The 27,135-nt window shown below is 41.1% G+C and overlaps 1 protein-coding gene across 3 annotated transcripts in view; it reads left to right on the forward strand.

The window, feature by feature from the left end:
* The window catches only part of IMMP2L (inner mitochondrial membrane peptidase subunit 2), a 1,848,527-nt gene that overhangs the window by 1,145,315 nt on the left and 676,077 nt on the right, over nt 1-27,135 (forward strand). Inside the window, exon 5 of one of the 3 annotated variants that reach the window (XM_073651970.1) lies at nt 5,799-6,610. The exons of the other annotated variants lie outside the window; for them this stretch is intronic. Coding sequence (XP_073508071.1) covers nt 5,799-5,859 — 61 coding nt within the window. The 3' untranslated portion in view covers nt 5,860-6,610. Of the gene's footprint in view, nt 1-5,798; nt 6,611-27,135 lie in introns of those variants that run through there. 3 annotated transcript variants of the gene reach the window in all.

Below are 27,135 nucleotides of genomic sequence, written 5' to 3' on the forward strand. Positions count from 1 at the left end.
CCAAAAGCAGGATAATAGAGATTTTTTTACTGTGGAACAGCAAAACCACAGTTATAATTTACTGGTATATACCAGGCTTTTTAAAATATATATATATTTGCGGCTGAACAGTGAGCGACACACAAAAAACAGTTTTTTTTAGATACAAATGGCCCAAAAGTGGATAATACAGAGGTTTGTACCGTGGAACTGCAAAACCAGACTTGTATTTCTCAGGCATACACCAGACTATTTTCAACAGATATATTTGTGTCTGAAAAATCAGGGAGACACTATTATTTTTTTTTTTACAGCAAAAAATGCAAAAAGCAGGATGATATAGATTTTTTACCGTGGAACAGCAATAGCACACTTCTGTCTCTCTGGCCTACACCAGACTATTTTCAACAGATATATTTGTGTCTGAAAAATCAGAGGCACACTTTTTTTTTGGGTGGGGGACACCAAAAGGTTAATAAGATTTGTATTTGTACATTGTGAAGGAGGAAAAAAAAAGAGGATTTAGATTAAAAAAAAGGATTTTTCCTGGCCCCCGGGACCTGGAGCTAAGTCCCGCAATTTCAGCAACAGGAGCAGCACACAGGACTGTAATGCAGCGTTTGCTAGTATAACCACTGCGTCTCCTATACAGCCTGCCTGCCTGCCTGATATACCTGGGATGGATATTAGTCCTGAGAAGGACTGTTTGTTTGTTCTGGCAGCCTTTACAAACCCTACACTAACTATTTTGCAGGATATATCTCTCCCTAAATCAGCAGCGCTGTCCCTACACTGTCTGATCCGGAGCGACTGTGTCCAAGATGGCGGCGCCCGGTTTTAAATACTCGAGGTGACGCTGTGCGGCCAGCCAATCACTGTAATGCCCACAAACAACATGGCTGCGGCATTACAGTGACTGGCTGGCAATCCCTGCATGTTCATTGGCTCTGTAAAGAGCGCCAAACATGCAGGGCGGAGACCCGAGCTCCCGCCCGAGTAACCCGGAAATGCTCGGTGCTCGCCAAACATCCCGAGTAACGTGATGCTCGGGCGAGTACCGAGCAGTGTCGAGCATGTTCGCTCAACACTAAATATAACTCCTTGTTTCTTATTCTTTATTGTTATTTGAGAAATACCAGATACATATAATGTAGAGAGTTGCCTTGAAATCTACACTTTGGTGTCTCTAAATGTCTAAAAACATTTTTTTTATTTTAAAGCATAGCTCTGTGTTATTGAGAATTGGTACCAAGCACAAACTTCCAATTGATCATTTCATACTTGCAAATCAGCTCAGAGTGTAGTGGATTAAGCTCCATTTCAAATTCAAGGCTTTCACAGAACTGATTAATAATGATCTATTTCATTACATTCGTGCTGAGGCGTTGAGAGCTTACCTGGCATTATATGAGTTTCTGATTTTATTCCAATATGTATTTTTCTGCCACTGTACTGATTCCAGTTGAATGGGTTATACGCTGGCTTTGCTTAAAGTGCAATATCATGATGCACTAAGCACAAATAATTTCTTACAAGATTTGGCTTTTATGTAGAACCAACATATTTGATAACAATTTATATAGAAAAGTACATGTAGCAAATAAATAAACATATGCAGTATGTAATGTGTGTGAAACTTGAAATGCAAAAAATGGTGATATAGCAAGCTTCCGGCAATGTAGGCATAATTCTTTAGTGTATGGTGATACATTTACTGCATGTAAATACAATTGTTGTTTTCCTACTAGCGTTAAAAAAAATCCTCTGTTGATTTTCACACTTGCATTTCTTGGCTGGTAGACATATTCCTGTTAACTTATAAGTGCTATACTGTTCTTAGAAAAATAGGTTTATGCAACAATGCTGTGATCTTAATATAGAAAGGATAATATATAGTTATTTGACCATGTATAAGATGGCACAATATTTGATAAGCACAAGTCCACATACCACATGTCTCGAACTCATATAGTAGTCAAATATATGCAAATATTTTTTTCTGCCACTAACATAAAATTATGCATCCAGATATACTGCTGTATTGCACAGATATAGCCTAATAAATACTGGTGTATATATACCAGCGAATCACAGGCATAAACACAGAATATAAACTGCAGGAACCTGCATTCTCCCTGTTCTCCGTGAAAGGTGTCAGTGTAACAGAAAACTCACATAACCGATTGAGTTCCACTCATGGAGGGCAGCAAAATGCTGCCTCCTGGGGTAAGCTCAGTCCCCTGCACACTGCCCCTCTCAATACTGTCCCACACACACTGCCCCTCTTCATACTGTCTCTTACAAGTTTCCCTTCTCCATACTGTTCCTTATATGCTGCCCTCTCTCCAAACTGTCCTCCACTTGCTGCCCCCTCTTCATACTGTCTCCCACACCCTGCCCCTCTCCATACTGTCCCCCACAAGCTGCCCATTTTCCATATTTTTTCCTACAAGCTGGCCCTCTCTATACTGTCCAACCCCACAAGTTACCCCTCTCCATACTGTCTCCCACATACTGCCTGTCCCACATACTGCCCTCTCTCTATACTGTTCCTTACATGCTGTCGTTCTCCACACTATCCCCCGCAAGCTGCCCCACTCCATACTGTCCCCCCAAGCTCTCCCTCTCCATACTGTTCTCAACAAGTTGTTCCTCTCCATACTGTCCCCAGCAAGCTGCTTACTCCCTATACTATTCTCAATATGGTGCCCCTCTCCATACAGTCCCCCACATGCTGCCCCAATGCTTACTTAACCCACACATTGCCCCTATCCATACTGTGCCCCACAAGCTGCCCATTTCCCATACTATCCCCCCACAATGCCTCTTCATGCTGTGGCTCTCTCTCCTCATTTGCACCCTGTCACGCCATACTTCCCCATCACACTAACACCCTCTTCCCCATCTACAAAAACAGTTTTCTTTATCTTAAGCACCAATGGAGTGCTTATCTTATCACTGTCTTCAGTGCCTCTGATGTACCGATCTGAAGTGAGTGGCATGATAAGGTGACCTCATCATGCCATTGCATTTCGGGGTAGGTGGTGGATGAGCTGTCACTTAACAGTTAAAATCAATCAATAGCGCAACAAGAAGGAGCAGTGTAGCCCAGTCCTAAGAGTTAATAAATTTCTCATTAGATAATTTTCTAGTACATTTTAAAGGATGAATTGCTGACCATAGACATAACCATCCTTAAATAAGCCATTCTTAGCATAATTTTATTAACAGTACTTTATTACTGTATCCTCTTGGTTACACACACTCCTAAAGTGACCATACTGAATTAAACCTTAAACTCTCTTTCAGGCCTCTTTCACACATCCTGATATTTCCGTTACTGGAAAAACCAGTACCGATGTTAACAGTGTACGTTTGTGTCATTCGTGTGCCATCTGTGTTAATGCGTGTGCCTGTGCCACCCGTGTGACTCGTACTGGAATAGAATGCAGAATAGAAATGACAGATGTTTAGGTGTTAAAGATGAGCAAAGATAGAGATAAATAGATATGGGGCAAATAGATGATAGATAGATAAAGAGATAGATACAGTGGGAAGATAAGTATTTGATACACTGCCGATTTTGCAAGTTTTCACACCTACAAATAATGGAGAAGTCTGTCATTTTTATTGTAGGTACATTTCAACTGTGAGAGACAGACTCTAAAAAAAATCCAGAAAATCAAATTGTATGATTTTTACATAATTAATTTGCTTTTTATTGCATGAAATAATTATTTGATAAAATCGAAAAACAGAATTTAATATTTGGCACAGAAACCTTGGTTTGCAATTACAGAGGTCAGATCTTTCCTGTAGTTCTTGATCAAGTTTGCACACACTGCAGCAGGGATTTTGGCTCACTCTTTCATAGAGATCTTCTCCAGATCTCTCAGGTTTCGGGCCTGTCACTGGGCAACATTGAGTTTGAGCTCCCTCCAAACATTTTCTATTGGGTTCAGGTCAGGAGACTGGCTAGGCCACTCCAGGACCTTAAAATGCTTCTTACAGAGCCACTCCTTAGTTGGCCTGGCTGTGTTTCAGGTCATTGTCATGCTAGAAGACCCAGCCACAACCCATCTTCAAAGATCTTACTGAGAGAAGGAGGTTGTTGGCCAAAATCTCACAATACATGACCCAATCCATCTTCCCTTCAGTACGGTGCACTCGTCCTGTCTCCTTTGAAGAAAAGCACCCCCACAGTATGATGTTTCCCCCACCATGCTTCATGGTTGGGACAGTGTTCTTAGGGTTGTACTCATCCTTCTTCTTTCTTTAAACACGGTGAGTGGAGTTGATACCAAAAAGTTATATTTTGGTCTCATCTGACAACATTACCTTCTCCCATGCCTCCTTTGGATCATCCAGATAGTCACTGGTGAACTTTAAACAGGCCTGAACTTGTGCTAGTATGAATAGGGGGACCTTGCATGCCCTGCAGGATTTTAATCCATGATGGTGTAGTATGTGGCTAACGGTAATGTTTGAGACTGTTGTCCCAGGTCTCTTTAGGTCATTGACTAGGGCCTCCTGTGTAGTTCTGGGCTGATTCCTGACCTTTCTCAGAATCATCCTTACCCGATGGGGTGAGATCTTGCATGGAGCCCCAGACCAAGGAAGATAGACAGTCATCTTGTGTTTGTTCTATTTTCTAATAATTGCTCCAACAGTTGTTGGAAAAACCTTGCAAAATCGGCAGTTTATCAAGTACTTATTTTCCCCACTGTATAGGCTAGATAGATATCAGTGAAATATATAATTAGTGTCTTGTGCGTGCGTGTAGCTTACTGTACATGTATTAAGCTAATAAATAAATTAAATAAATGTGGTGCCCCCCCTCACTTTTGATAACCAGCAAAGGTAAAGCAGACAGCTGTGAGCTGATATTATCAGGCTATGAAGGTCCATGGTTATTGGACCCTTCCCAGACTAAAAATACCATCCTGAAGTCACCCGAGAAGTTGTGCATCACATTCGATTTGCCCATTCTGGCATTATGCCTCCGCTCCTCCCGACTGCCCTGGTGTGTTGGCAATCGGGGTGAAGGAACTTAGGCATTGATGTCACCTATGATTTATCAATTACCCTGTTGTTAGTACTGGAGAGGTGTCCATCAGACAACTCCATTGCTAACCCAGTAATCGTAAAAACACACACACAAAAAAATACTTTATTTGAATAAACACCCCCTCACTTTCCCTGGTTCACTAATTTATTTAAAAAAAAACAACATTCAGGTCCGCTGTAGTCCATCGAATCCGACATAGTCCACAAATGGATACTTGAAAAACATAAAAAGAGAAAATTAAGAACAATACACTGTCCCTTATTCACCAACTTGTTAAAAAAAATGTTTCTAGGCAATTCCAACATAGTCCAGCATTCCCCAATTCCGGCCCTGGCGACTGTGAATAGCCTTAACATTGCGATTATTCACTGTTGCCGGGTACTGACGTCACCACTCATCAGAGTCTCTGCTCATGCTGCGCTCCGTGAGACCCAGCGGTTCTGACCAGTGGTGACGTCAGTACTGATAATGCTCATCAGAGGCGCAGAGTCTCACAGAAGGCAGCGTAACTCAGTGACTATGATAAGAGTTATCGTTACTGACGTCACCGCTGTTCATGAGCTGGTGACTCTAATGAGCGGTGACGTCAGTATCCGGTGAATGTGAATAGTAGTAACGTTACTGCTATTCTCAGTCACCGGATTCGGGAACACTGGACTATGTTGGCACATGTGTGGGAACATTTCTTTTAATAAACTGGTAAACGAGGGACAGGGACTTGTTTTTATTTCTCTCTTTTTATGTTTTTCAGGTATCCATTTGTGGACTACACGGATTCGGTGGACTACGTCAGACCTACACGTTTTTTTTAAATTTTAATAATTTGGTGAACCAGGGAAAGTGTGAGAGAGTGTTTATTGAAATAAAGTATTTTTTGTGTTTTTTTTTAATGCTAGGTTAGTAATGGGGGCGTCTAATAGACACCTCTCCATTACTAACACCAGGGATTAATATCAGCTGTTATTTTTGACAAATCACAGATGACATCAACCACAACTACCATTACCCTGATATTCACCACACCAGGACAATCTGGAAGAGTAAGGCAAAGCACCAGAATGTGATGCACCGCTTCTGGGATGGCTGCGGACTGGTATTTTTATCCTTAGAAGTGCACAATAACCATGGACCTTCCCAGCCTGGTAATATTAGCTCACAGCTGTCTGCTTTACGTTTGCTGGTTATCAAAAATAGCTTAATACATGTACAGTAAACTACACACACAAGCCACTAATTATATATCTCACGGATATCTATTTTGCTATCTATCTACCCCATATTTATCTATCCCATATCTATCATATATTTATTTATCATCTATTTACCTCATATTTAACTATCTACCTATATCTTTGCACATCTTTAACATCTGTAAGATGGCTGCCGGAGAATTAGTGGATGGTAGATATGCATCACAGAGGTGCATGTCCTTTGTGATATAAACCTGGAGTAATTCTCTAGTTCACATAGTACTAAGAGAGGTTAATCGACCATGACAGGTTGATTGGGAGCAGTTGGGGGAAACCGTTGCTCACCATATCTCCACCCTTAGGTGTGGTTCACTTGTTTGTTTCAAAGACGTCAGTGTGTGTGGAGGTTTGCCAACCTCTGGGTTTGTGTGCCTTTGCTAAAGGACTAGGCAGCTGGAATCTAACTCGAGCGTGCAAACCTGCACTATTGTATGGATTTGTTGCTTTATGTTTCATATTGTGCGGGACAAAGGCTGTATTTGAGTTTTCCTGTTATGCGGTTTATGAGGATTGAAATAAATCAGCTGTACTTTAAATAGAAATGGTTCCTGTGATACCTCATCTCTCCCCCAAGTGAATAGCATTGTTACACATCTAAACATCTGTTATTTCTATTCTGCATTCTATTCAGGTACATGGCAAACTGATGTCATGCTTTATGTCATCCATGTGCAGGTGTGCGGGACGTATTGTATTCGTGTTGCCGGAAAAAAATGGACATGTCTACATGTGGGCCACAGCTCCATAGATTATAATGAGTGTGCGTGTTTTTACAAGTCTCTGGTACGTGTGAAAAATGACACCACAGGTACCGGAAACACTGACATCTGAAGGGGGCCCTCACATTTTATTTCCTTAAAAACCGAATAATGTTTGTGACGCGCCCCCTGGGCCTGTGCTGCTGCTGCTGTGCAGGGGGAATACCCGGAGCCGGATCGCTGGGGGTTGTAGTTCTCCGTGGCGGTGACCCGGTCCGTGCCCAGGGTGGTCAAACCAGTGGCAGTCTATTTGTATGGTAATAAGTGTCCGACTACGCCACCCGTGGATTGCGGTCAGTGGGGACCGCCGCTGCACTGCAGACCGCTGAGGCTGATGTTGTTTGTGCAGCTGAGTATGGGATGACTCCCCACGGGAGGAGTATTGCCTCAGGGCAGCTAGTGTGGATAATGATGGGAGTGATGGTGCGAGTGTCCCAGTACTGATGGTGCTGGAGCGGCAAGGAATCACAGAGACGTGTGGTGCAGTTTCCAAAGCTTTACTCACAGTTGTTGCTCCGGTCACTTCGGCCAGCAGTGACCGCCCGAGCCGTGCTGCGTCCACCAGGTGAGGGACTCGGTCAACTCCCAAGCAATTCCAGAGTGTGGCTGAAAGCTCCCCTCTCTTCCTTTCTACTGGCCGTCCCCACCAGTGACCCACCTTTGTCCAGCTTCCTCGGGCCTTCTCTTGGTGAAACCTCTCTCCGGTCTCCCTGACCCTATGCGGTATGCCTTTCTGGTGGATGTAGTGAGGGGTCGCACCAAGATGTGGTCACGACCTCCGGTGTTGGCTGAGGATTAGTCGCCTCCACCAATTCGGGTTCCGGTACCCTGCTCTGCCAACCCTTCACCCAGTATCTCCTCTGGGAATATGGGGTTCCTTCTGCCTTCGTGTCTCTGGGCCTTTCTTTGTGTTCCTTGCCTCCTTTCTCCTCCGTTTCAGTTCCTTTCTTACTCTCCTTCCTGTTCCTTCTCCTTTCTCTTTCTGCTGTCTCAGGCCTCCACTCCAGGCTTGCCTCTGGAGCTGGGCCCAGACTGAGCCACAGCTCCCTGTCAGCCCTCTCTGGCTGAGCTCCTCTCTTCTTCTCCTCCTCTCTGAACTGAACCGGACTGAACCGAACCCTGTTCTAAGATGGTGCCCACCTTATATACCTCCCTCTATGTGTGAGCCCAGGTGACTAGCAACCAATGGGCTCCTATCTATGCCCAGAAACCCACCCCTATCTGCTCCTACACCACTGGGTGTACTTTCCCCTCCCCACTCCAGCCAGGAACAGAAGCTGTCGTGCCTGCACTCTGTCTAGTGGGAGCACCGTTGGTCTGTTCCTCGGAAATGGGGTGTGTGTGGTGCATGCAGCCTACCGAGCCCTGGTCCACACTCCATCCTTACCCGGGAGTGGAATATCACACCTCTGGTTTTAGGTGCAATACCCCTGTAGCAGCCGAGCCCTCGGGGTGCTACATTTGTATTATGAGAAAAAATGTTCACCTCTCAGATACATATCACTTGGTATAGGTAGATCTCCTTAACACTGCAAACATTTGCGACAGAATATTAGGTTCCTGAATGGGAAGACAAGGTAAAATAACATTACAAGTTCACCTATGCCATTTTAAATTTTTATTGCTTATTTTAGTCACGTTTCACTGTAGATGTACAGTAACTGCTTTACAGAATCCTTTGGTTAATTAGTGGTTCAGACTGCAAACATTTTCTTTTTATAATCAAGTTAAAACTGTAGAATCCATTGTGAGAGTGAATGGCCTGTTTGCTCGTGAGCCCACAGCAAACACATTCATCTGTGATGTATCCTGATGACCTATTTTTGTAATATGTCTTGATTACCTCTTGCCTCTTTTTTCCTTCCTGAAAATATATTTACTGCTTGTGTACAGAAATGTTTAACTTGTGGATCCATTGTTCTATGGTTCTGTTAGCAGGAATTATCTTTTGGCCCTTCAGCACACATATGTGCTGAAGAACAATTTCTGGACTTGCACCATATTTATTATATGCTTTAGACCTTTTTTTTTATTTTCCTGACATGGGCAAGTGGCTTCACAGAAGGGAATGTGGCTTATTAAGCGACACCATGAGCCAAATTGGGGCAAATATTTCTGGCACAAAGTAAGTCAACTAACATATGGTGTAAACTTAGGTCATATTTACCAAACGCCGAAAACAACTATATTGCATCTGGTGTATTTAAAGACAAGTCTAATCTAAGTTTGCACTGTCTAAGAACTAGTATTGATAAATATTGCTCATTGTACTGAATCCTTTCTCAGATGTCACATAGCAGTCTGTAGTGACTAAGGGCCCCGTCACACTAAGCGATGCAGCAGTGATCCCGACAACGATACGACCTGTCAGGGATCGTTGCTGCATCGCTAATACATCGCTGGTGAGCTGTCAAACAGGCAGGCTCACCAGCGATCAGGGGAGCAGCGATATCGTGGAAAGAATCGTTCCACGATGTCCTGCTCCCGTTACCAGCCTGCTGCAAGCAGGAGCAGGCTGGTAACTATGGTAAACATCGGGTTACTAAGTGCGCGTGTGCCCCTAGTAACCCGCTGTTTACCATGGATACCACTCTGCTACGGTGCGCGGGAGCCTCCGTGCACCGTAGCAGAGTGGTATCCATGGTAAACAGCGGGTTACTAAGTGCGCGCGTGCCCCTAGTAACCCGATGTTTACCATAGTTACCAGCCAGATCGTTGGTCCCGCTGATCACACACAGCGATGTGTGCTGGCCAGCGGGAGGCCAACGACCAAAAAATGGTCCAGGACACTTTGCAACGATCAGCGACCTCACAGCAGGGGCCTGATCGTTGCAAAGTGTCACACACAGCAACATCGCTGGTGAGGTCACTGGTGAGTCACCAAAACCGTGACTCAGCAGCGATATCGCTATGTGAGACGGGGGCTTAAGGAGAACCATCTCAGGAGCAGCAAGAATAAAGGCGGGCTGAGAATTTAATACATTAAGCTTATCTTGAGTAGGAAGAAGAGAGCTTAGCACAGTGTCAAACTATGTTTAACAGTAGGAGGAGAACTATAGAGTGTCTAATATGTTGCCACAAGACAGTTTGGTATAATGAAACAGTAATGATACAGTATGCAGGAGGTGGGGTCGGGATTTGTGGGACAGATCACAAAATTGGATTTAACCCTTAACTGGTGAGGTGGGGTTTTTGTCACGCAACTGGTGATGTGGAGTTTCCTATACTCCAGTGTTTAGAAATCTCTTATTTTTACAGAAAATGCAAAGATCACGTTTGTTTTAATCGAATTCTTATTGGCGATTGATTACACATGAGTATAACAAATTTTTGACACCCACAAATGGATGGAAGCTAGTGAGACACGTATCCTCATACCAGCATTTTTCAATGAATGGCAGCCGAACAAAAATTCCCTGGAGTGTGGCAAACCCCACGTCACCAGTTGAGGGTTAATATTGAAGTGGGAATAATAGCCATTAATGTATGTTAAAGGGCCATTGAAAATGACTCAGTCACCAGATTTATGCTGCCACATTATAACATAAGGACAGAGACCATTACTCCATTGTTGTGTTTTTTGGGCTTGTTGTAGTTTCTTGGCTTGCTGGATTTTTTTTTTATATATATATATATATAAGTGCAGCTCTGGTTCTCTCAGTGATAAACTTCTGCTATTGTGAGGCTCACTTTGCAAAGTAGATCAACTAAGGTCCGGGTGGATGCGGGGTCCATCGGTGAAGCTGACAGGGTGCAATGGGGAGCAAGGACGTGGTCTGCTCAGAAATCTAGAGAGAAGCTAGACTGATGCAGTGAAGTCAGCAAGGAAAGATGCAGGTTAGCATGGTGTTCACCGGAGGTGGTGTATGCAAAACAAGACTCTTGAAACAAAATCCAAAGCCACAGATGTGTGTGTGTGTCCATGGACCTTAAATAGGGCTAAGGAGGTGATGTCATAGATCAATGCCGGGCAACCTGCAAAACCTGAAGTGGAGCACAACAGAGGGCAACCTACTGAGGTGAAGGAAGCAGGGACCGGGAAACCCGGGACAGGTGTGTAACAGCTATATAGTCCCCAATATTCCTGAACTCTGGATATCCCCACGTCATTAAAATTGGCATCTTTTGCGGAGTCTTATCTTGAGCTCATCCTTTAGAGGACTTAAAAATCTTCAGCAGATCAAGCAGTGATTTTTAAATACTACAACAAGGATCCCATACACAAAGGTGAGCGGCACCTGTTCAGAAGGTAAGTATACATTTTTTTTCATTTATGCAGCACCATAGTATCATTAATAAGTGGTTGTCCAATAGTGGACACTCCCTTAAAGAAAGTTAAATTTAACCCTACCATTTGGTTACTATAAAATGTTGTCTATTCTTCATATAAGCATGAAAAGAAAGTATTGATTGTATTGCAGTGAAATTTGAGATTTTTTTCATTCTTACTCAAAATCATATTGTACCTAAAGCTTTTAGTTCTAAGCATTACAGGATCTTGATTCTACATGTCCTACATGGATGTGAAATTCAAGTCATTATTCCAAAACTGTTGATGTTAGAAATGCCCTCCAAAATATCTTTTGTTGCTTTAGAATTTTTTTTTTACCTTATTTTAATGGCCAATTATGCGTGTTTTTCCTTTTGGTGTGTTTGCTCCTTTTGCAACGGTTGTACTAATGATGCATTTTACTATATTCTAGTTAACACTGTACTAAGAAGCCCCTTAGATATCTTGATGGCTTGCATCACTAGTAAGCCTTTGATTTGTATTGTAATTTAAGCTTTATCTGCAACATCAACACAGCTAAACCCTGGTTTATTTTTCTAAGATTGTTCTGAAGAACCGAGCGAATATTAGAATTTGTTGGTTTGTCAAGCCTACTCATATTATCTCCTATTAAAATAAAAATTGCTGTGAAGCTTGAAATAGTGTGACCATCACTGAGGACATACATTCTGCCTACCAAATTCAGCTTTGATACTTGAAGTTCACACAATAAAAAATCTGTAGGGTTTATCAGAAAAAAAAATCTATGACAATGAAATCAATTGAAATGCCAGCACAGTAAAAAGTATATTTTGATCATTTCATTGGCAGCACAAAACCTTTAAACTCGTTCTTTTTTAAGTAGTAGAATATTGTTCTTGTGTTATTCTATTTCAGTGGCTTTAGATTAAACGATATTGACAGCGTGAAACCTTTTGGATGCTGCACATAACACATCCTTATACCACACTACTTTATAACATACTGTCACTGTGCTTCAGTGAGACTGAAATCTTAATAATGCAATTGACCTCAACTGACTCGTGTTACTTATATAGTAAGTCAGTGTGGTTCTATAGTGATCTATTTATCTAGGTCAGCTATAATGTACCTTGATAACCTCCAAGAAACCAGAGTGAAAACAGCTATAAAGACATATTCAATCCTGTAAAACTGTACCCCATTGGTTTCCAACCTTTTACAGCTTTTTTGTCTTTTAAGTACAAAAGATAATACTGAGCCACATTGAATAATAAAAGTGAAAAATTCCATTAAAGAAATGGCTAAATTTCAATGATTTCCTCGTGCCCTAGTTTAAAAATGTAAGCGAGAACCGACGTCATAATTACTGCTTCCTTTGGGAACAGTTATTATGTTTTAGATGATACCAGTTTTGCTGCCAATTATCTTCTTGAGCAAGTGGCATTGCATGCAGCATTTCTCTGTCTGGCTATGGATTCCGGACTAGGGCATACAGTTCAAGACAATGCACAATTTAAATATAAAAAAAAATAGGCTGACACAATTGAAATATGTAGACCCAACCTCTTCTGAGGAAGCCGTGCGAAACATGGGCCAGAGATTCCAGGGGCACTTTTTATATGGTAACTACTTTCCTGCATGATCTACTGGTGCACTCAATAGGCTTATGGTCATCTGACCTATCCATCATAGTCAATGGCTGCCCACTCTCCCCAGTCCCTCAGGCTCGCTGCCTTGGGGTAACCCTGGACTCTCCTTCAAACCACATATCCAAGCCCTTTCCACTTCCTGCCGACTCCAACTCAAAAATATCTCCCGGATCCGCACATTCCTCAACCATGAATCTGCAAAAACACTAGTGCATGCCCTCATCATCTCCCGCCTTGACTACTGCAACCTCCAGCTCTGTTGCCTCCCTTCGAACACTCTCACACCCCTCCAATCCATCCTAAACTCTGCTTCCCGACTAATCCACCTGTCCCCCCGCTATTCCCCGGCCTCTCCTCTCTGTCAATCTCTTCACTGGCTCCCCATTGCACAGAGACTCCAGTTCAAAACCCTAACCATGACATACAAAGCCATTCACAACCTGTCTCCTCCATATATCTCTGACCTAGTCTCCCGCTACATACCCGCACGCAACCTCCGATCCTCACAAGATCTCCTTCTCTACTCCCCTCTAATCTCCTCCTTCCACAATCGCATACAAGATTTCTCTTGTGCTTCCCCACTACTCTGGAACTCTCTACCCCAACACATCAGACTCTCGTCGACTGTGGAAACCTTCAAAAAGAGCCTGAAGACCCACCTCTTCCAACAAGCCTACAACCTGCAGTAACCACCACTCCACCAATACCGCTGCACGACCAGCTCTACCCCCACCTACTGTATCCTCACCCATCCCTTGTAGACTGTGAGCCCTCACGGGCAGGGTCCTCGCTCCTCCTGTACCAGTCGCCGTCACATTGTGTTCAAGATTATTGTAATTGTTCTTGTATGTATACCCCTTCTTCACATGTAAAGTGCCATTGAATAAATGGCGCTATAATAATAAATAATAATAATAATGATCTGTGTTTCTCTGCACATATGTCTTATTATATGCTTCTGCACTCATCATAGTTCTCAGTGTGAGTCTGCTATACAGTTGACCTTGGAACATTAATTATTGACCTCATGCACTTTGGATATTCTCTGTTTTTATACACAGTGTACTCAGTATTTTTATGTTCAATATTACCATCTGATAAACGTATACAATGTGTGCATACAATTTTTCACTTTCTAATATGTTTACAACTAATTCTGTTTCCAACTGTTGGATGTTGATTTTCACTTGAATGTTTCCTATGGTCTTTTCACAAAGACATGGTATTGTGTTGGTATTTGCAGTCACCAATGACACAAAGTGTTTTACATTGTGCCCTGGGCCTTTTTTTCTATCCTGCACACTCACCTGGTTGGCATTTTCTATGTTCACTCTTATTCCTGGGCGCCATTATACTGCCTCACATATTTTTGCTATGTACATGTTACTTTCCATGTGGATAAATACTGTTATACAATGATATTTTACAGTTTTATGTAGCTGCCACCATGATAGGCTGCGTCAACTTTGTGATCTTTTGCTGTCAAAAATTAGAAGTTGGCTGAAAAAAGTGTCGTGTGTCCAGAATTTCTTTATTTTTTCACTTTTTGGCTAATATGATGTAACAAATATGTGGAAGTGATCATGAGATTTGATGTCTTCAATTCAACTATAGTAAACCATGAGATGGGACAGTATCAGTTTGTGTCAATTTTTATTTCTGCAATGAAAAAATAAGTTTTTTTATCCTTAATACCTTGAAATCAGATAGCAGCAATGTGTAGACTACATTAACAAGTTAGTGTACTGCCTAATTATACTCGCTTCTGCTTACTCATTGAATTAGCCAATATTGGGGCAAAGTACACAGAAAACAGTTTATATGAATGGTATTCTCCGGCATGGCATTGTCTTACAATGAGCTACTCGCTAGTAAGCACAGTAGTAGTGGGTACAGTTAGCCCTCACTGGCTAGCCCTTGATAAACCTCTCTCATATATTGTAGATTATGGATTTGTTCAATACCAGTAGGAATGTTTAATGCTACCCTTTTTTATTACATTGGATATGTATAATTTTTTTGTTTATAAACTTATATACAGTGTCCATTATTTTTTTTAAACTCTCTTTGTACATTGCAGGGTAAAACAACAATCAGAACCAACATAGGTTATTTATTTGTAAAAAGGTATACAAAAGGTGTACATTCTGTGCAAAACAATTCTGTTTTAGAAGCAGCAATATCAATAATAAAACTAATTGTTAATGTCACCAGTGAGGATTAACACAATTGTGTGTGGTTTGCTCCTACATTCAACTGAAGCCAAAGAATAAAATACAAGATGAAACAAAAACAGCACTTATAAATCTACTTATGAATAATTAATACTTTTATTACACCTCAGTGTAACACAATAAAAGTAATCATAATTAAAAATGTAATTTTTTTTTCTAGAATTCAGTAGAAGTGTGTAGAGACGGAAAAGTTGCAACGGCAACATAATTGACTATAAGCAGCGTGCCATGCCATGTAATTTCCAAAGCATGCCGCTTATTCAAAGTGACAGAGAACCGCCCACCCTACACAAATAATGATCATCATAGTGTTATATTGTAACATTGTTATATTTTGGCTACTGATACCTCTGATTCAATAATTAGGGATATTGAAACAATTAAAAAAACATTACATTTAACATAAAATAGTATAATCTAAGGTTTCTTCCGAACTGAAGAAAATGCTGTGATAAATTGTACTTGTCTAGACCTTTTTTGACTTGATAATGGTGTGAAGGCAGTCTCATGTTGTAAAGCAGTTTTCACAATGCAAATTAACCACTTCGCGCCAGAGCCTGTTTTTGCCTTCGTGACCGGGCCAATTTTTTCAATTCTGACCACTGTCAGTTTATGAAGTAATTACTCTGGAACGCTTCAATGTATTCCCCTGATTCTGAGATTGTTTTTTCATGACATATTGTACTTCATGATAGTGGTAAAATTTCTTCGATATAACTTGCGTTTATTTGTGAAAAAATCGGAAATTTGGCGAAAATTTTGAAAATTTTGCAATTTTCAAACTTTTAATTTTCATGCCCTTAAATCAGAGAGATATGTCACACAAAAGAGTTAATAAATAACATTTCCCACATGTCTACTTTACATCAGCACAATTTTGGAACCAAAATTTTTTTTTGTTAGGGAGCTATAAGGGTTAAAAGTTGACCAGCGATTTCTCATTTTTCCAACAAAATTTACAAAAACATTTTTTTAGGGACCACATCATATTTGAAGTCACTTTGAGGGGTCTTTATGACAGAAAATACCCAAAAGTGACACCATTCTAAAAACTGCACCCCTCAAGGTGCTCAAAACCACATTCAAGAACTTTATTAACCCTTCGGGGGCTTCACAGGAATTTTTGGAATGTGGAAGAAAAAAATTAACATTTAACTTTTTTCACAAAAATGTTACTTTAAACCCAATTTTTTTATTTTCATAGGGGGAACAGGAAAAAATGGACCCCAAATTTTTTTGTGCAATTTCTCTTGAGTGTGCTGATACCCCATATGTGAGGGAAAACCACTGTTTGGGCACACTGCAGGGTTCGGAAGGGAAGGAGCGCCATTAGACTTTTTGAATGTAAAATTTGTCTGAATAATTAGCAGACGCCATGTTGCGTTTGGAGAGCTCCTGATGTGCCTAAACAGTGGAAACCCCCCACAAGTGACCCCATTTTGGAAACTAGACCCCTTAGGGAACTTATCTAGATGTGTGGTGAGCACCTTGAACCCCAAGGTGCTTCACAGAAGTTTATAATATTGAACTGTAAAAATAAAATTTTCACATTTTTCCCACAAAACCGTTTTTCATCCCTTAATTTTGCATTATCATAAGGGTAATAGGATAAATTGCACCATGAAATTTGTTGTTCAATTTCTTCTGAACACGCTGATACCCCATATGTGGAGGCAAATTACTGTTTGGGCACATGGCAGGGTTTGAAAGGGAAGGAGCGCCATTAGACTTTTTGAATGTAAAATTTGTTTGAATAATTAGCGGACGCCATGTCGCATTTGGGGAGCCCCTAATGTGCCTAAACAGTAGAAACCCCCCACAAGTGACCCCATTTTGGAAACTAGACCCCTTAGGGAACTTATCTAGATGTGTGGTGAGCACCTTGCACCCCCAGCTGCTTCACAGAAGTTTATAATATTGAGCCGTAAAAATAAAATTTTCACATTTTTCCCACAAAACCGTTTTTCATCCCTTAATTTTGCATTATCATAAGGGTAATAGGATAAATTGCACCATGAAATTTGTTGTGCAATTTCTCCTGAACACGCTGATACCCCATATGTGGAGGCAAATTACTGTTTGGGCGCATGGCAGGGTTTGAAAGGGAAGGAGCGCCATTTGACTTTTTGAATGTAAAATTTGTTTGAATAATTAGCAGACGCCATGTCGCATTTGGGGAGCCCCTAATGTGCCTAAACAGTGGAAACCCCCCACAAGTGCCACCATTTTGGAAACTAGACCCCTTAGGGAACTTATCTAGATGTGTGGTGAGCACCTTGCACCCCCAGCTGCTTCACAGAAGTTTATAATATTGAGCCGTAAAAATAAAATTTTCACATTTTTCCCATAAAAAATGTTTTTCATTCCCTAATTTTGCATTATCAAAAGGGTAACAGGATAAATTGCACCATGAAATTTGTTGTACAATTTCTCCTGAGTACGCCGATACCCCATATGTGGGGGAAAACCACTGCTTTGGTGTACGGCAGGGTTCGGAAGAGAAAGGAGCGCTATGTTGGCTGGGATAGGCACAGACGCCATGTCACATTTGAAGAGTCGCTGACATGCCAAAACAGCAGAAACCCCCACAAGTGACCCCATTTTGTAAACTACACCTCTCACGGAATTCATCTAGGGAAGTAGTGAGTATTTTTTAATTTTTAAATTTATACCATTGGGCAGTGAAAAAAGCATAATTATATTTTTACCACAAAAAATGTTTTACCCTCAGATTTTACATTTTCACACAGGGCAATGGGTAAAAATGGTGCCGAAATGTGTCACACAATTTCTTCTAAAAGTGGCAATACCCCATATGTGGCTGTATCGTACGGCGAGATCTGGGGGGGACGGAGCGCTATTTGACAATTGGAGAACAATTTATTGTAGAATAGGCATTTGGATTTGGGAGCACAAAATTTTCTGAATTTCTTTTGGGGGGCAAGGGTCATTTTGCTTTTCCAGAGCCTTTCTGCTACCAGTAACTTGGAAGTCCCTTATATTTTTAACAGATGACGGACCTGAGTGGGGACTAGCTTTTATTGAGGACTGAGTTGAAGCTTTTATTGAGAACATTTTACGTAACATTTATCCGGCGCTCTAGGCTGAGCACTTACATCGGGGTTTCCATCTAAATTTCCAAGTGATGTAATTCAGATGAAACCCCTGCAGGATCCATTCACTATAATGAGGCAGCAGAGTTACTCTGGACTCCGTCTGGCCTCTGTTTAGCGGTGTCCTTTTTTTCAGAAGTGCACAAAACTGTGGCCAACCGCACTTTTATGCACGCCTAAAACAAATGACACCGTGGGATCCCAGGCTAGACGGCGTCCACAGTGGTCTATATCTGCCTCATTACAGGGAATCTCCCATCATGGGTTCCGGCTGAATCACGTATTTCAGAGATTTACACGGAAACTCTGGTGTAAGTGCTCAGCGCAGAGCACAGGATAAATGTGAGCAGAGCCTTACTGGGATCTTTGGGAGACATAATAAACAAATCAGTAGCAGGTGAAGAATTGGTTTTATTTATTTTTTACGCCGTTCCTAGTGTGATATAACTGATTAGATTACTTTATTCTTCGGGTCGGTGCGATTACAGAGATACCAGTTTTATATCGGGTTTTTATGACTGACAGCTGTCACACACTAAAATACACTTTTTTTGCAAAATCTAGTTTTTGCATCACCATATTTTGAGAGCTATAATTTTTCCATATTTCGGCCGACAGAGTCATGTGATGGCTTGTTTTTTGCGGGACGAGTTGACATTTTTATTGGTACTATTTTTGGGAACGTGACATTTTTTGATCGCTTTCTATTCCGTTTTTTGGGAGGTAAAATTAACAAAAACAAACAATTCAGGAATTGTTTTTTGAGTTTTTTTTATGCCGTTCTGCGTGTGGTAAAAGTGATCAGGCAGCGTTATTCTTGGGGTCAGTACGTTTACAGCGATACTACACTTACTGTATTTTTTTTATGTTTTGGCGCTTTTACACAATAAAACTATTTTATAGAAAAAAATATTTTTTTTGCATTGCTTTATTCTGAGCACTATAACTTTTTTATTTTTCGGCTGATGGAGCTGTATGGCAGCTTTTTTTTTGCGGAACAAGATGACGTTTTCAGCGGCACCATTTTTATTTCTATTTTGTATTTTGATCGCATTTTTTTCCACTTTTTGTTTGGCGATATGATGAAAAAGCATATTTTTTTGCTCCGTTTTTTATTTATTTTTATTACGGTGTGCACAGAAGGAGTTAATTAGTGTGACAGTTTTATAGCTCGGGTTGTTTCGGACGCGGCGATACCAAATATGTGTACTTTTTTTGGTTTTGTAAAAATATACGGATTTATTGGTTTAATATTTTATTTATTTATTTTTATTTATTTTGTGATTTTTTTTTTTTATAGTTTAAAAACTTTTTTTTTACTTTTTTTTACATTTTTACTTAGTCCCTGTATGGGAAATTCATTTTTATTTTTCTGATCACTGATCTCATGTAATGTAATAGACATATATTACATTACATGAGATCTTCCCTGACTGTTTCAGTCAGTCTCCTGTCTGGCTCAGCTTGCAGGCTGAGCCAGACAGGACACCATATATGGCAGAGCTGGAGGCGGTCATGTGACCTCCAGCTGCCATAGCAACCCCAGGTCCTGGAAGGAAACGGAGGTCTTCGGAGAGGTAAGACGACCCCCTCTCCTCCTGCTGTCTCCTATATGCCGCGATCACTATAGATCACAGCATATAGAAGACAGCAAGGGGTTAACATCACTGGGACCTGATCTATTCAGGTCCCGATGATGTTCCCTGTCAGAGCTAACGCTCTGCACCGGAATCGCAGGGCTTGCAGGACCCTGGGGGTCCTGAGCGCTGCGAGACCACCCACCGTTTTTAAACGTCGGCGCTGCACAGAGCCCGGCAAGCGCCGACGTTTATCTACAGTGGGCGGTCGGGAACCGGTTAAAGGCTCATGCACACAAAAGTAAAAATTGGACTAGTGCAATCCGTCATTTTGATGGATACCAACAGTCTTCATGTTATTCTATGGGGCCATGCACATGTCAGATTTTTTTCCTCAGACAGTGTCAGTCCAAGGAATAAATTGCAGTATGCACGAGTGGCATCCTATTATCGCATTGCACTCAGCCACTCATGTCTATGGGTCTGTGTAAAACACTGGCCCATACTAAGATGACATCCAAGTGCAGTCCGATTTTCACGGACAGACTGATATGAGAAGATGGAGATTTTTTTTTATTCTCCTCATCCGAGAAAATTGGATCACACTCTGATTAAAGTCTGATCAGAGTGTGATTAGCATATTCAGAGATCAGACCCATTTTCTAGGATGGGAGAAAAACAGTTGTGTAACCCTAGCCTAAGAGTAACAGCTTAAGAATAAAAGAGTTCATGAGTTCAGGTGTATTCAGTCTCCACCCACCCAGCTTGACTTACAGCTGCAGCTTGTACTGAGCAGTAGGAGATCTAAGCAGCAGGAGATCACAGAGGATATGTCAATACGATAAGGTCGGTAGAGATTTAGTTTAAAGCTTCATAAAGGTTTGGAAAGCCATTCTGCCATGGAGGCTGTTGTACATAATTAGAAAACCTTAGAAATCCACTTAAAAATATATGTAGTTTGAATTTTGAAATCTGTTGACACATATGCACTAAGATTTGAACTGTGAATAATTCTAGATGTAGGGAACAGAATGCAAAATAGGGTGATGGCCTATGGAGGGAGAGTGGGTAAGTGCTGGTTACGCTCACCTGGCGGATTTGTGACAGGCACAACACCTATGTAGGCATGAAGAAAAACAGCTGCTGCTGCCCCTTGGCTGGTGGATAAATGCTACAGGAAATATTGGAGCTAGTTGGATGAAACACGTAAGGAACACTGCGCTTCTGGAGTAAATTGATTCTTAAGCGATGATGATAAAAGGTATTTTATTCACAAGGCGCTTCAATGCCATACCTGCGTCTTTATCATGGGAACAAACCAAGTGGTTTTTCACTTGATAAAGATGCCGTACGAGTTGAAACGCGTTGTGAATAAAAAACCATGCATGATCATAGTTTAAGAAACTATTTACTCTAGCAGCACAGCGCACCTTACTTGTTTCCTCCAACTGGATCCAACATTTGAATTGTATAACAGAAATATATTAGGCAATACGGGATAGGACCCTTGAGAACAGGGCAAAATGAAGCTTATAGAATGTAATTTTTTATGCATTTTATGTTTAACAGAAATTAAAACGTAGAATAGATATTAATAACATAACTGTAGAAAAGACATGGACCGCACATCCAAAAATTTATACATTCAACTGCTAAGCAAAATTTACAAAACTGAACATTAGGTTATTAGGTAACATTTTGATCAGGATGTATAAGCTCTTGGCATACCTCTCAGTGGGTACCTAACCTTTCACGCATAATGCATTGTGTTAGGAATATCTGCCGTGGACACAATGATCCTGCTCCGGTTTTTAGACTTCTCCGCCGGTCTGTCCGTGCTGGTGGCGGAGCTATCGCGCACTCGGGTGGTGTGACTACACACGGTGATGCCTCATGTGTGGAAGTAGTGAGTGATGTGGGAACACGGGACGCCATGCTTATCACTTGTTTCACGGCCCGGGAGACATGGGGCGCTGTGTCTCCTGGTTGCAAGGCAACATAGGACGCTGCCTTTCCTGGTGTTAGCCAATGGTGGGAATGTGTGCACCCTGCTGTACAGGTGAGCAGGGAGTATGCAGGGAGGAATGCATCACCTAAATGTTAGCTTTAGATTTGGGCTAGCTATTTAAGGCCTGCTTCTAATCCAGCTCAGTGCTGTTTATTCAGTTTCCTTGCGTAGTGGTATGGTGAGTGCTTTCTGGTTTGGGTTTTTGTTGCTTCTCTGCAGTTGCTATTGGATTTTATTGGTTCTTCTTTATTAGCTATTGTCCCCCGGTTTTCCTTGGCTTTCATTTGGTTTTTAGGCTGCTAACTTTAGATTTACTCTTGTACCTGATTCTACATCGTCCGCTTCACCAGACACCAGCTATCCTGTGACAGCAGTCTGGGAAGGGCTCTGTAAAGTCCCCCTTTGGGAGTGGATGAAGAATATCCTGGCCCTTAAGGACTTGCCTAGCAGTGGTGGCTTGTGCAAAGTGCGTCTGACTGTGCTATTGCTGGTCCAATGCAAGTAGCTACAGAGTAGTTATTCCTGCACATAACACCTTGCAGCTACCACTGCATCAACTACACCATGTAAGCAGGGGAGCAACCCTTGTGTCCCACAGCCCCCATGCTTCAAGTCAAAGCACCCACAGCTTGCAGATTGCACTACCCCAGAGCCAAAGCACCACAGCAACAATGGACCCCACACTGCACCAACACAAATAATGTATAGAATAAGAGTCAGACTACTGTAAATGTACTAAATGAGTGCTACTACGAGAAGTCCAGTTTTTAGTTTATAGAACAAGTATTATCCTGAGACCCTGTAATCTATTTTCAGAAATCATTTAAAATACGTAAAAGGCTGGGAATGTAATCCAAGGGGACCAGATTTTAATAAAGGACTAGTGTCGTCTCAATTCCCTGTAGGTTAGTTTTTCCATACGAAAGATGTAGAATTAGCTAATTGTGTCCACACTAAGCAAATACAGCAAGGTAGGCTTTCATGGAAATAAAGAGGTTAATGTTTAATGCAAATTCTTTTTTTAAGATTATGCATTTCTGTAAAAATGTAATAAAAAGCCTCAAGCACTAGAGAGGTGTTACATAATTGAGGGAAGAATTAGTAATTGAATTTAGTCAGTAGGGGCCACTTCAAATAACATAATCCAATGACTTAGTTTTGTTCTTTAAATACACTTTTCTTTGCAAGAAAAAAATTGCATTTAATGTCATAAAATAGGCTCTTAGGTGCATGGAGGAGTCACTTTGACATTACAAAATTGAATAAAAGCTTCAATTTCTTCTCTTCTTTTCTATATACAAAATCTCTTTTGCTTGGTATAATTACTTTTAGCTACTATTCTGGTAAATAGGGCTATTATTTTTTTTACATTTTAAAGAAAATCTTATCACTTCTGCCCCATTGCTGGGACTCCCCCACAAACAGGCATTAAAAAAGCACTCCTCCCATCAAAATTGTTATCCCCTTAATATATTGCAATCATCATATTGTATAGCACTATGTACTTACAATTGCTCATTTTGCCCTTCTACCCAGCTAATTCTTCTCTTTTCTGTGCTATATGTAATTGGAGGGAGGATAGGAGTAGTAGTCTGTGCTGCTGTGCTAGATTAAAGAAATCCGGTAGACGTAATGAGGGATTGGACCATGCGGTTTATTCTCAATGCATTTCAAAGTTGAGCATTGCAGCACAACCTACTTCTCCTACCCTCCCACCAATTGTTTACACAGCGGGATCTCCCAACCTGAGGGTACTGCAGCAGCTGTCATACCTTGACTCCCCAGTTGTGGGTTAAACAGCCCCAAAAGGTGACCAATTCCTATACCTCTCAACTGGATAAGACCCTATTGTGCTTGGTGTCTCCCCCTTTCTTTGCGCTATGTAGAAACAGGAAGTATATTTTCCCTGCATTTATCATCCCCCACTTTATCCAGCTGCTCCCTCCTCCCTCTTCCAGGCACTTTCATAGTGACTCATGAGTCATACAGTGAAAATTGACCTCCTGTTTCTACATAGTCTGTTTTTAACCCCTTCACGACCGATGATTTATATTTACGTCTTCAATTGTGTCCCAGTCTTTGATGCAGGCTCACACTCTGAGCCCCCATCTTTCCACACACTTGATGTTCTGTTGATCTTTTGCGTTTTCCTCTTTCCCTGGATCCTACCCCAGACATAACCAGCAAATTACATCAGATCAGATGCAAACACAGACATAAGAAGGCCCCTGTCCAACAACATTATGTGTGCCCCTTGCACTCCAATAATGCAGTCCATTATGTGACTATGATTGAAGCAGCTTTCTGATTTAGAGGTAGAAGTGGGCCCGCTTACCTCATGGGCCCTATTTGCCACTGTATAGGTTGCACAAATGTTATTTCCACCCCTTCATCAAATTATTACTGCATCTTACAATAGTTCTATTTGTGACTTTTTACTTCCACATAACTACAAGACTCATAATTTACTTGTCAATGCTCCTAGCCATTCTATTATCTCAGGGATTCATTCTCTTACTATTTATTTATTGCATTATTTGGATGTACTACTGAAAAAATGCATCATTTCTTTACTTAGTTTGATAAAAGAATCAGTGCAATTAATAATTGAATTGAAAAATGTTGCAGCAGAATATAACATCAATAAGGCCTAAAAAACTTTAAAGAGTTTGTCCACTACATTGTATAATGCGCCCATTGATTTAAACCTTTCTTATAAGTATGTTTGTAAATACCTTCTGCTGCCATATGTGCCTGTGAGGGGCGCTATCACTGCTCGCTCAGTCCGCATCACGTGACCCCGGCTGCAGCCACTGCTGACATCTGCTGAAGTCACGCAAACTTCCGGACTTGATTCACCCAGGCATGACCCAGTCGCACGCATTCCATTCCCGATTGACTGGTCTGTGGGTGGTCTTTCCTAATAGACAAAGATCACCAATGAAAGAATAGGTAGATGTTATCTGTCTGAGGATGGAATTTATTTTTGAATAAAAATTCCTAGAGAATCCAACAATCCTTTTACTTGTCAAATAAAGGTACAACAATGGGGGCCTGTGTGGCTCCTATTTACACAATTTTTTTTAAACTTTGAACAGAATTACATTTATTTCGACCCCATATACAATCAACATGTTCTATATAGGGCCCTTTGAGAAAGTGTGTATTTACGCTAAAAGGAATTGGCTGATGGAATGACTGTCTGACCAGTGCAGTCCATAAGTTTATGTGATTTAAAATAAAGCATAAGTTTTAAGGGATGAGTGCTGCTATATTCCTCTTTTCCATAGGATATTTTACTATTGTTGGGTTAAGCATGGTCACCTGTGCACGAGATACCTTGCTAAGGACTGCTATTGCTGTATGTATACCGGTGAGCCACTTATACATGAACTTTACAATGCTGATGAGAAATTCTTACTGTGTAATTTGCAGTTTTGTGTATATTTTCATTAAAGTTGGTCACATTTTAAGACAAAATCTATATACATATTATTATCATTTTATTTTTTCCTATTCAGGGGAAATAGTCCAAGATAGCTATTGAGATAAGAGCTACATTATAAATTTTAAAAACTTATTGCAATATTCCTATACTCCACACAATTGCTATGCCTGTAACTCTGAACTGTAATTTTGTATTGTAGCACCTTTTCTTTTTTAATTTCTTGGCATCACAGCCAGTTTTAGCCTTTATTCCAGACCACTTTTTCTCTTTTCTATTATCATGTTCTAGGAGCCATTACTTTTTTTTTGGGCCACAGTCATATGAGGGCTTTTTTTTCATTATCAGTTGTATTTTTCAGTGCCACCATTTTGGGGTAAATGTAGCTTATTAGACTTTTATTAACTTTTTATACGAGGTCTATAAACAAAACAGATACAGTACAGACCAAAAGTTTGGACACACCTTCTCATTTAAAGATTTTTCTGTATTTTCATGACTATGAAAATTGTACATTCACACTGAAGGCATCAAAACTATGAATTAACACATGTGGAATTATATACTTAACAAAAAAGTGTGAAACAACTGAAAATATGTCTTATATTCTAGGTTCTTCAAAGTAGCCACTTTTTGCTTTGATGACTGCTTTGCACACTCTTGGCATTCTCTTGATGAGCTTCAAGTGGTAGTCACCGGAAATGGTCTTCACTTCACAGGTGTGCCCTGTCAGGTTTAATAAGTGGGATTTCTTGCCTTATAAATGGGACCATCAGTTGTGTTGTGCAGAAGTCTGGTGGAAACACAGCTGATAGTCCTACTTAATAGACAGTTAGAATTTGTATTATGGCAAGAAAAAAGCAGCTAAGTAAAGAAAAACGAGTGGCCATTATTACTTTAAGAAATGAAGGTCAGTCCGAAAAATTGGGCAAACTTTGAAAGTGTCCCCAAGTGCAGTTGCAAAAACCATCAAGCGCTACAAAGAAACTGGCTCACATGAGGACCGCCCCAGGAAAGGAAGACCAAGAGTCACCTCTGCTTCTGAGAATAAGTTTATCCGAGTCACCAGCCTCATAAATCGCAGGTTAACAGCAGCTCAGATTAGAGACCAGGTCAATGCCACTCAGAGTTCTAGCAGCAGACACATCTCTACAACAACTGTTAAGAGGAGACTTTGTGCAGCAGGCCTTCATGGTAAAATAGCTGCTTGGAAACCACTGCTAAGGACAGGCAACAAGCAGAAGAGACTTGTTTGGGTTAAAGAACACAAGGAATGGACATTAGACCAGTGGAAATCTGTGCTTTGGTCTGATGAGTCCAAATTTGAGATCTTTGGTTCCAACCACCGTGTCTTTGTGCGACGCAGAAAAGGTGAACGGATGGACTGTACATGCCTGGTTCACACCGTGAAGCATGGAGGAGGAGGTGTGATGGTGTAGGGGTGCTTTGCTGGTGACACTGTTGGGGATTTATTCAAAATTGAAGGCATACTGAACCAGTATGGCTACCACAGCATCTTGCAGCGGTATGCTATTCCATCCGCTTTGCTTTAAGTTGGACCATCATTTATTTTTTAACAAGACAATGACCCTAACACACCTCCAGGCTGTGTAAGGGCTATTTGACCAAGAAGGAGAGTGATGGGGTGATACGCCAGATGACCTGGCCTCCACAGTCACCAGACCTGAACCCCATCGAGATGGTTTGGGGTGAGCTGGACCGCAGAGTGAAGGCAAAAGGGCCAACAAGTGCTAAGCATCTCTGGGAACTCCTTCAAGATTGTTGGAAGACCATTTCCGGTG

The sequence above is a fragment of the Phyllobates terribilis genome, unplaced genomic scaffold (assembly GCF_046119375.1).
Source record: "Phyllobates terribilis strain yellow unplaced genomic scaffold, ASM4611937v1 Scaffold_11__3_contigs__length_659146591, whole genome shotgun sequence".
NCBI lineage: Eukaryota > Metazoa > Chordata > Amphibia > Anura > Dendrobatidae > Phyllobates > Phyllobates terribilis.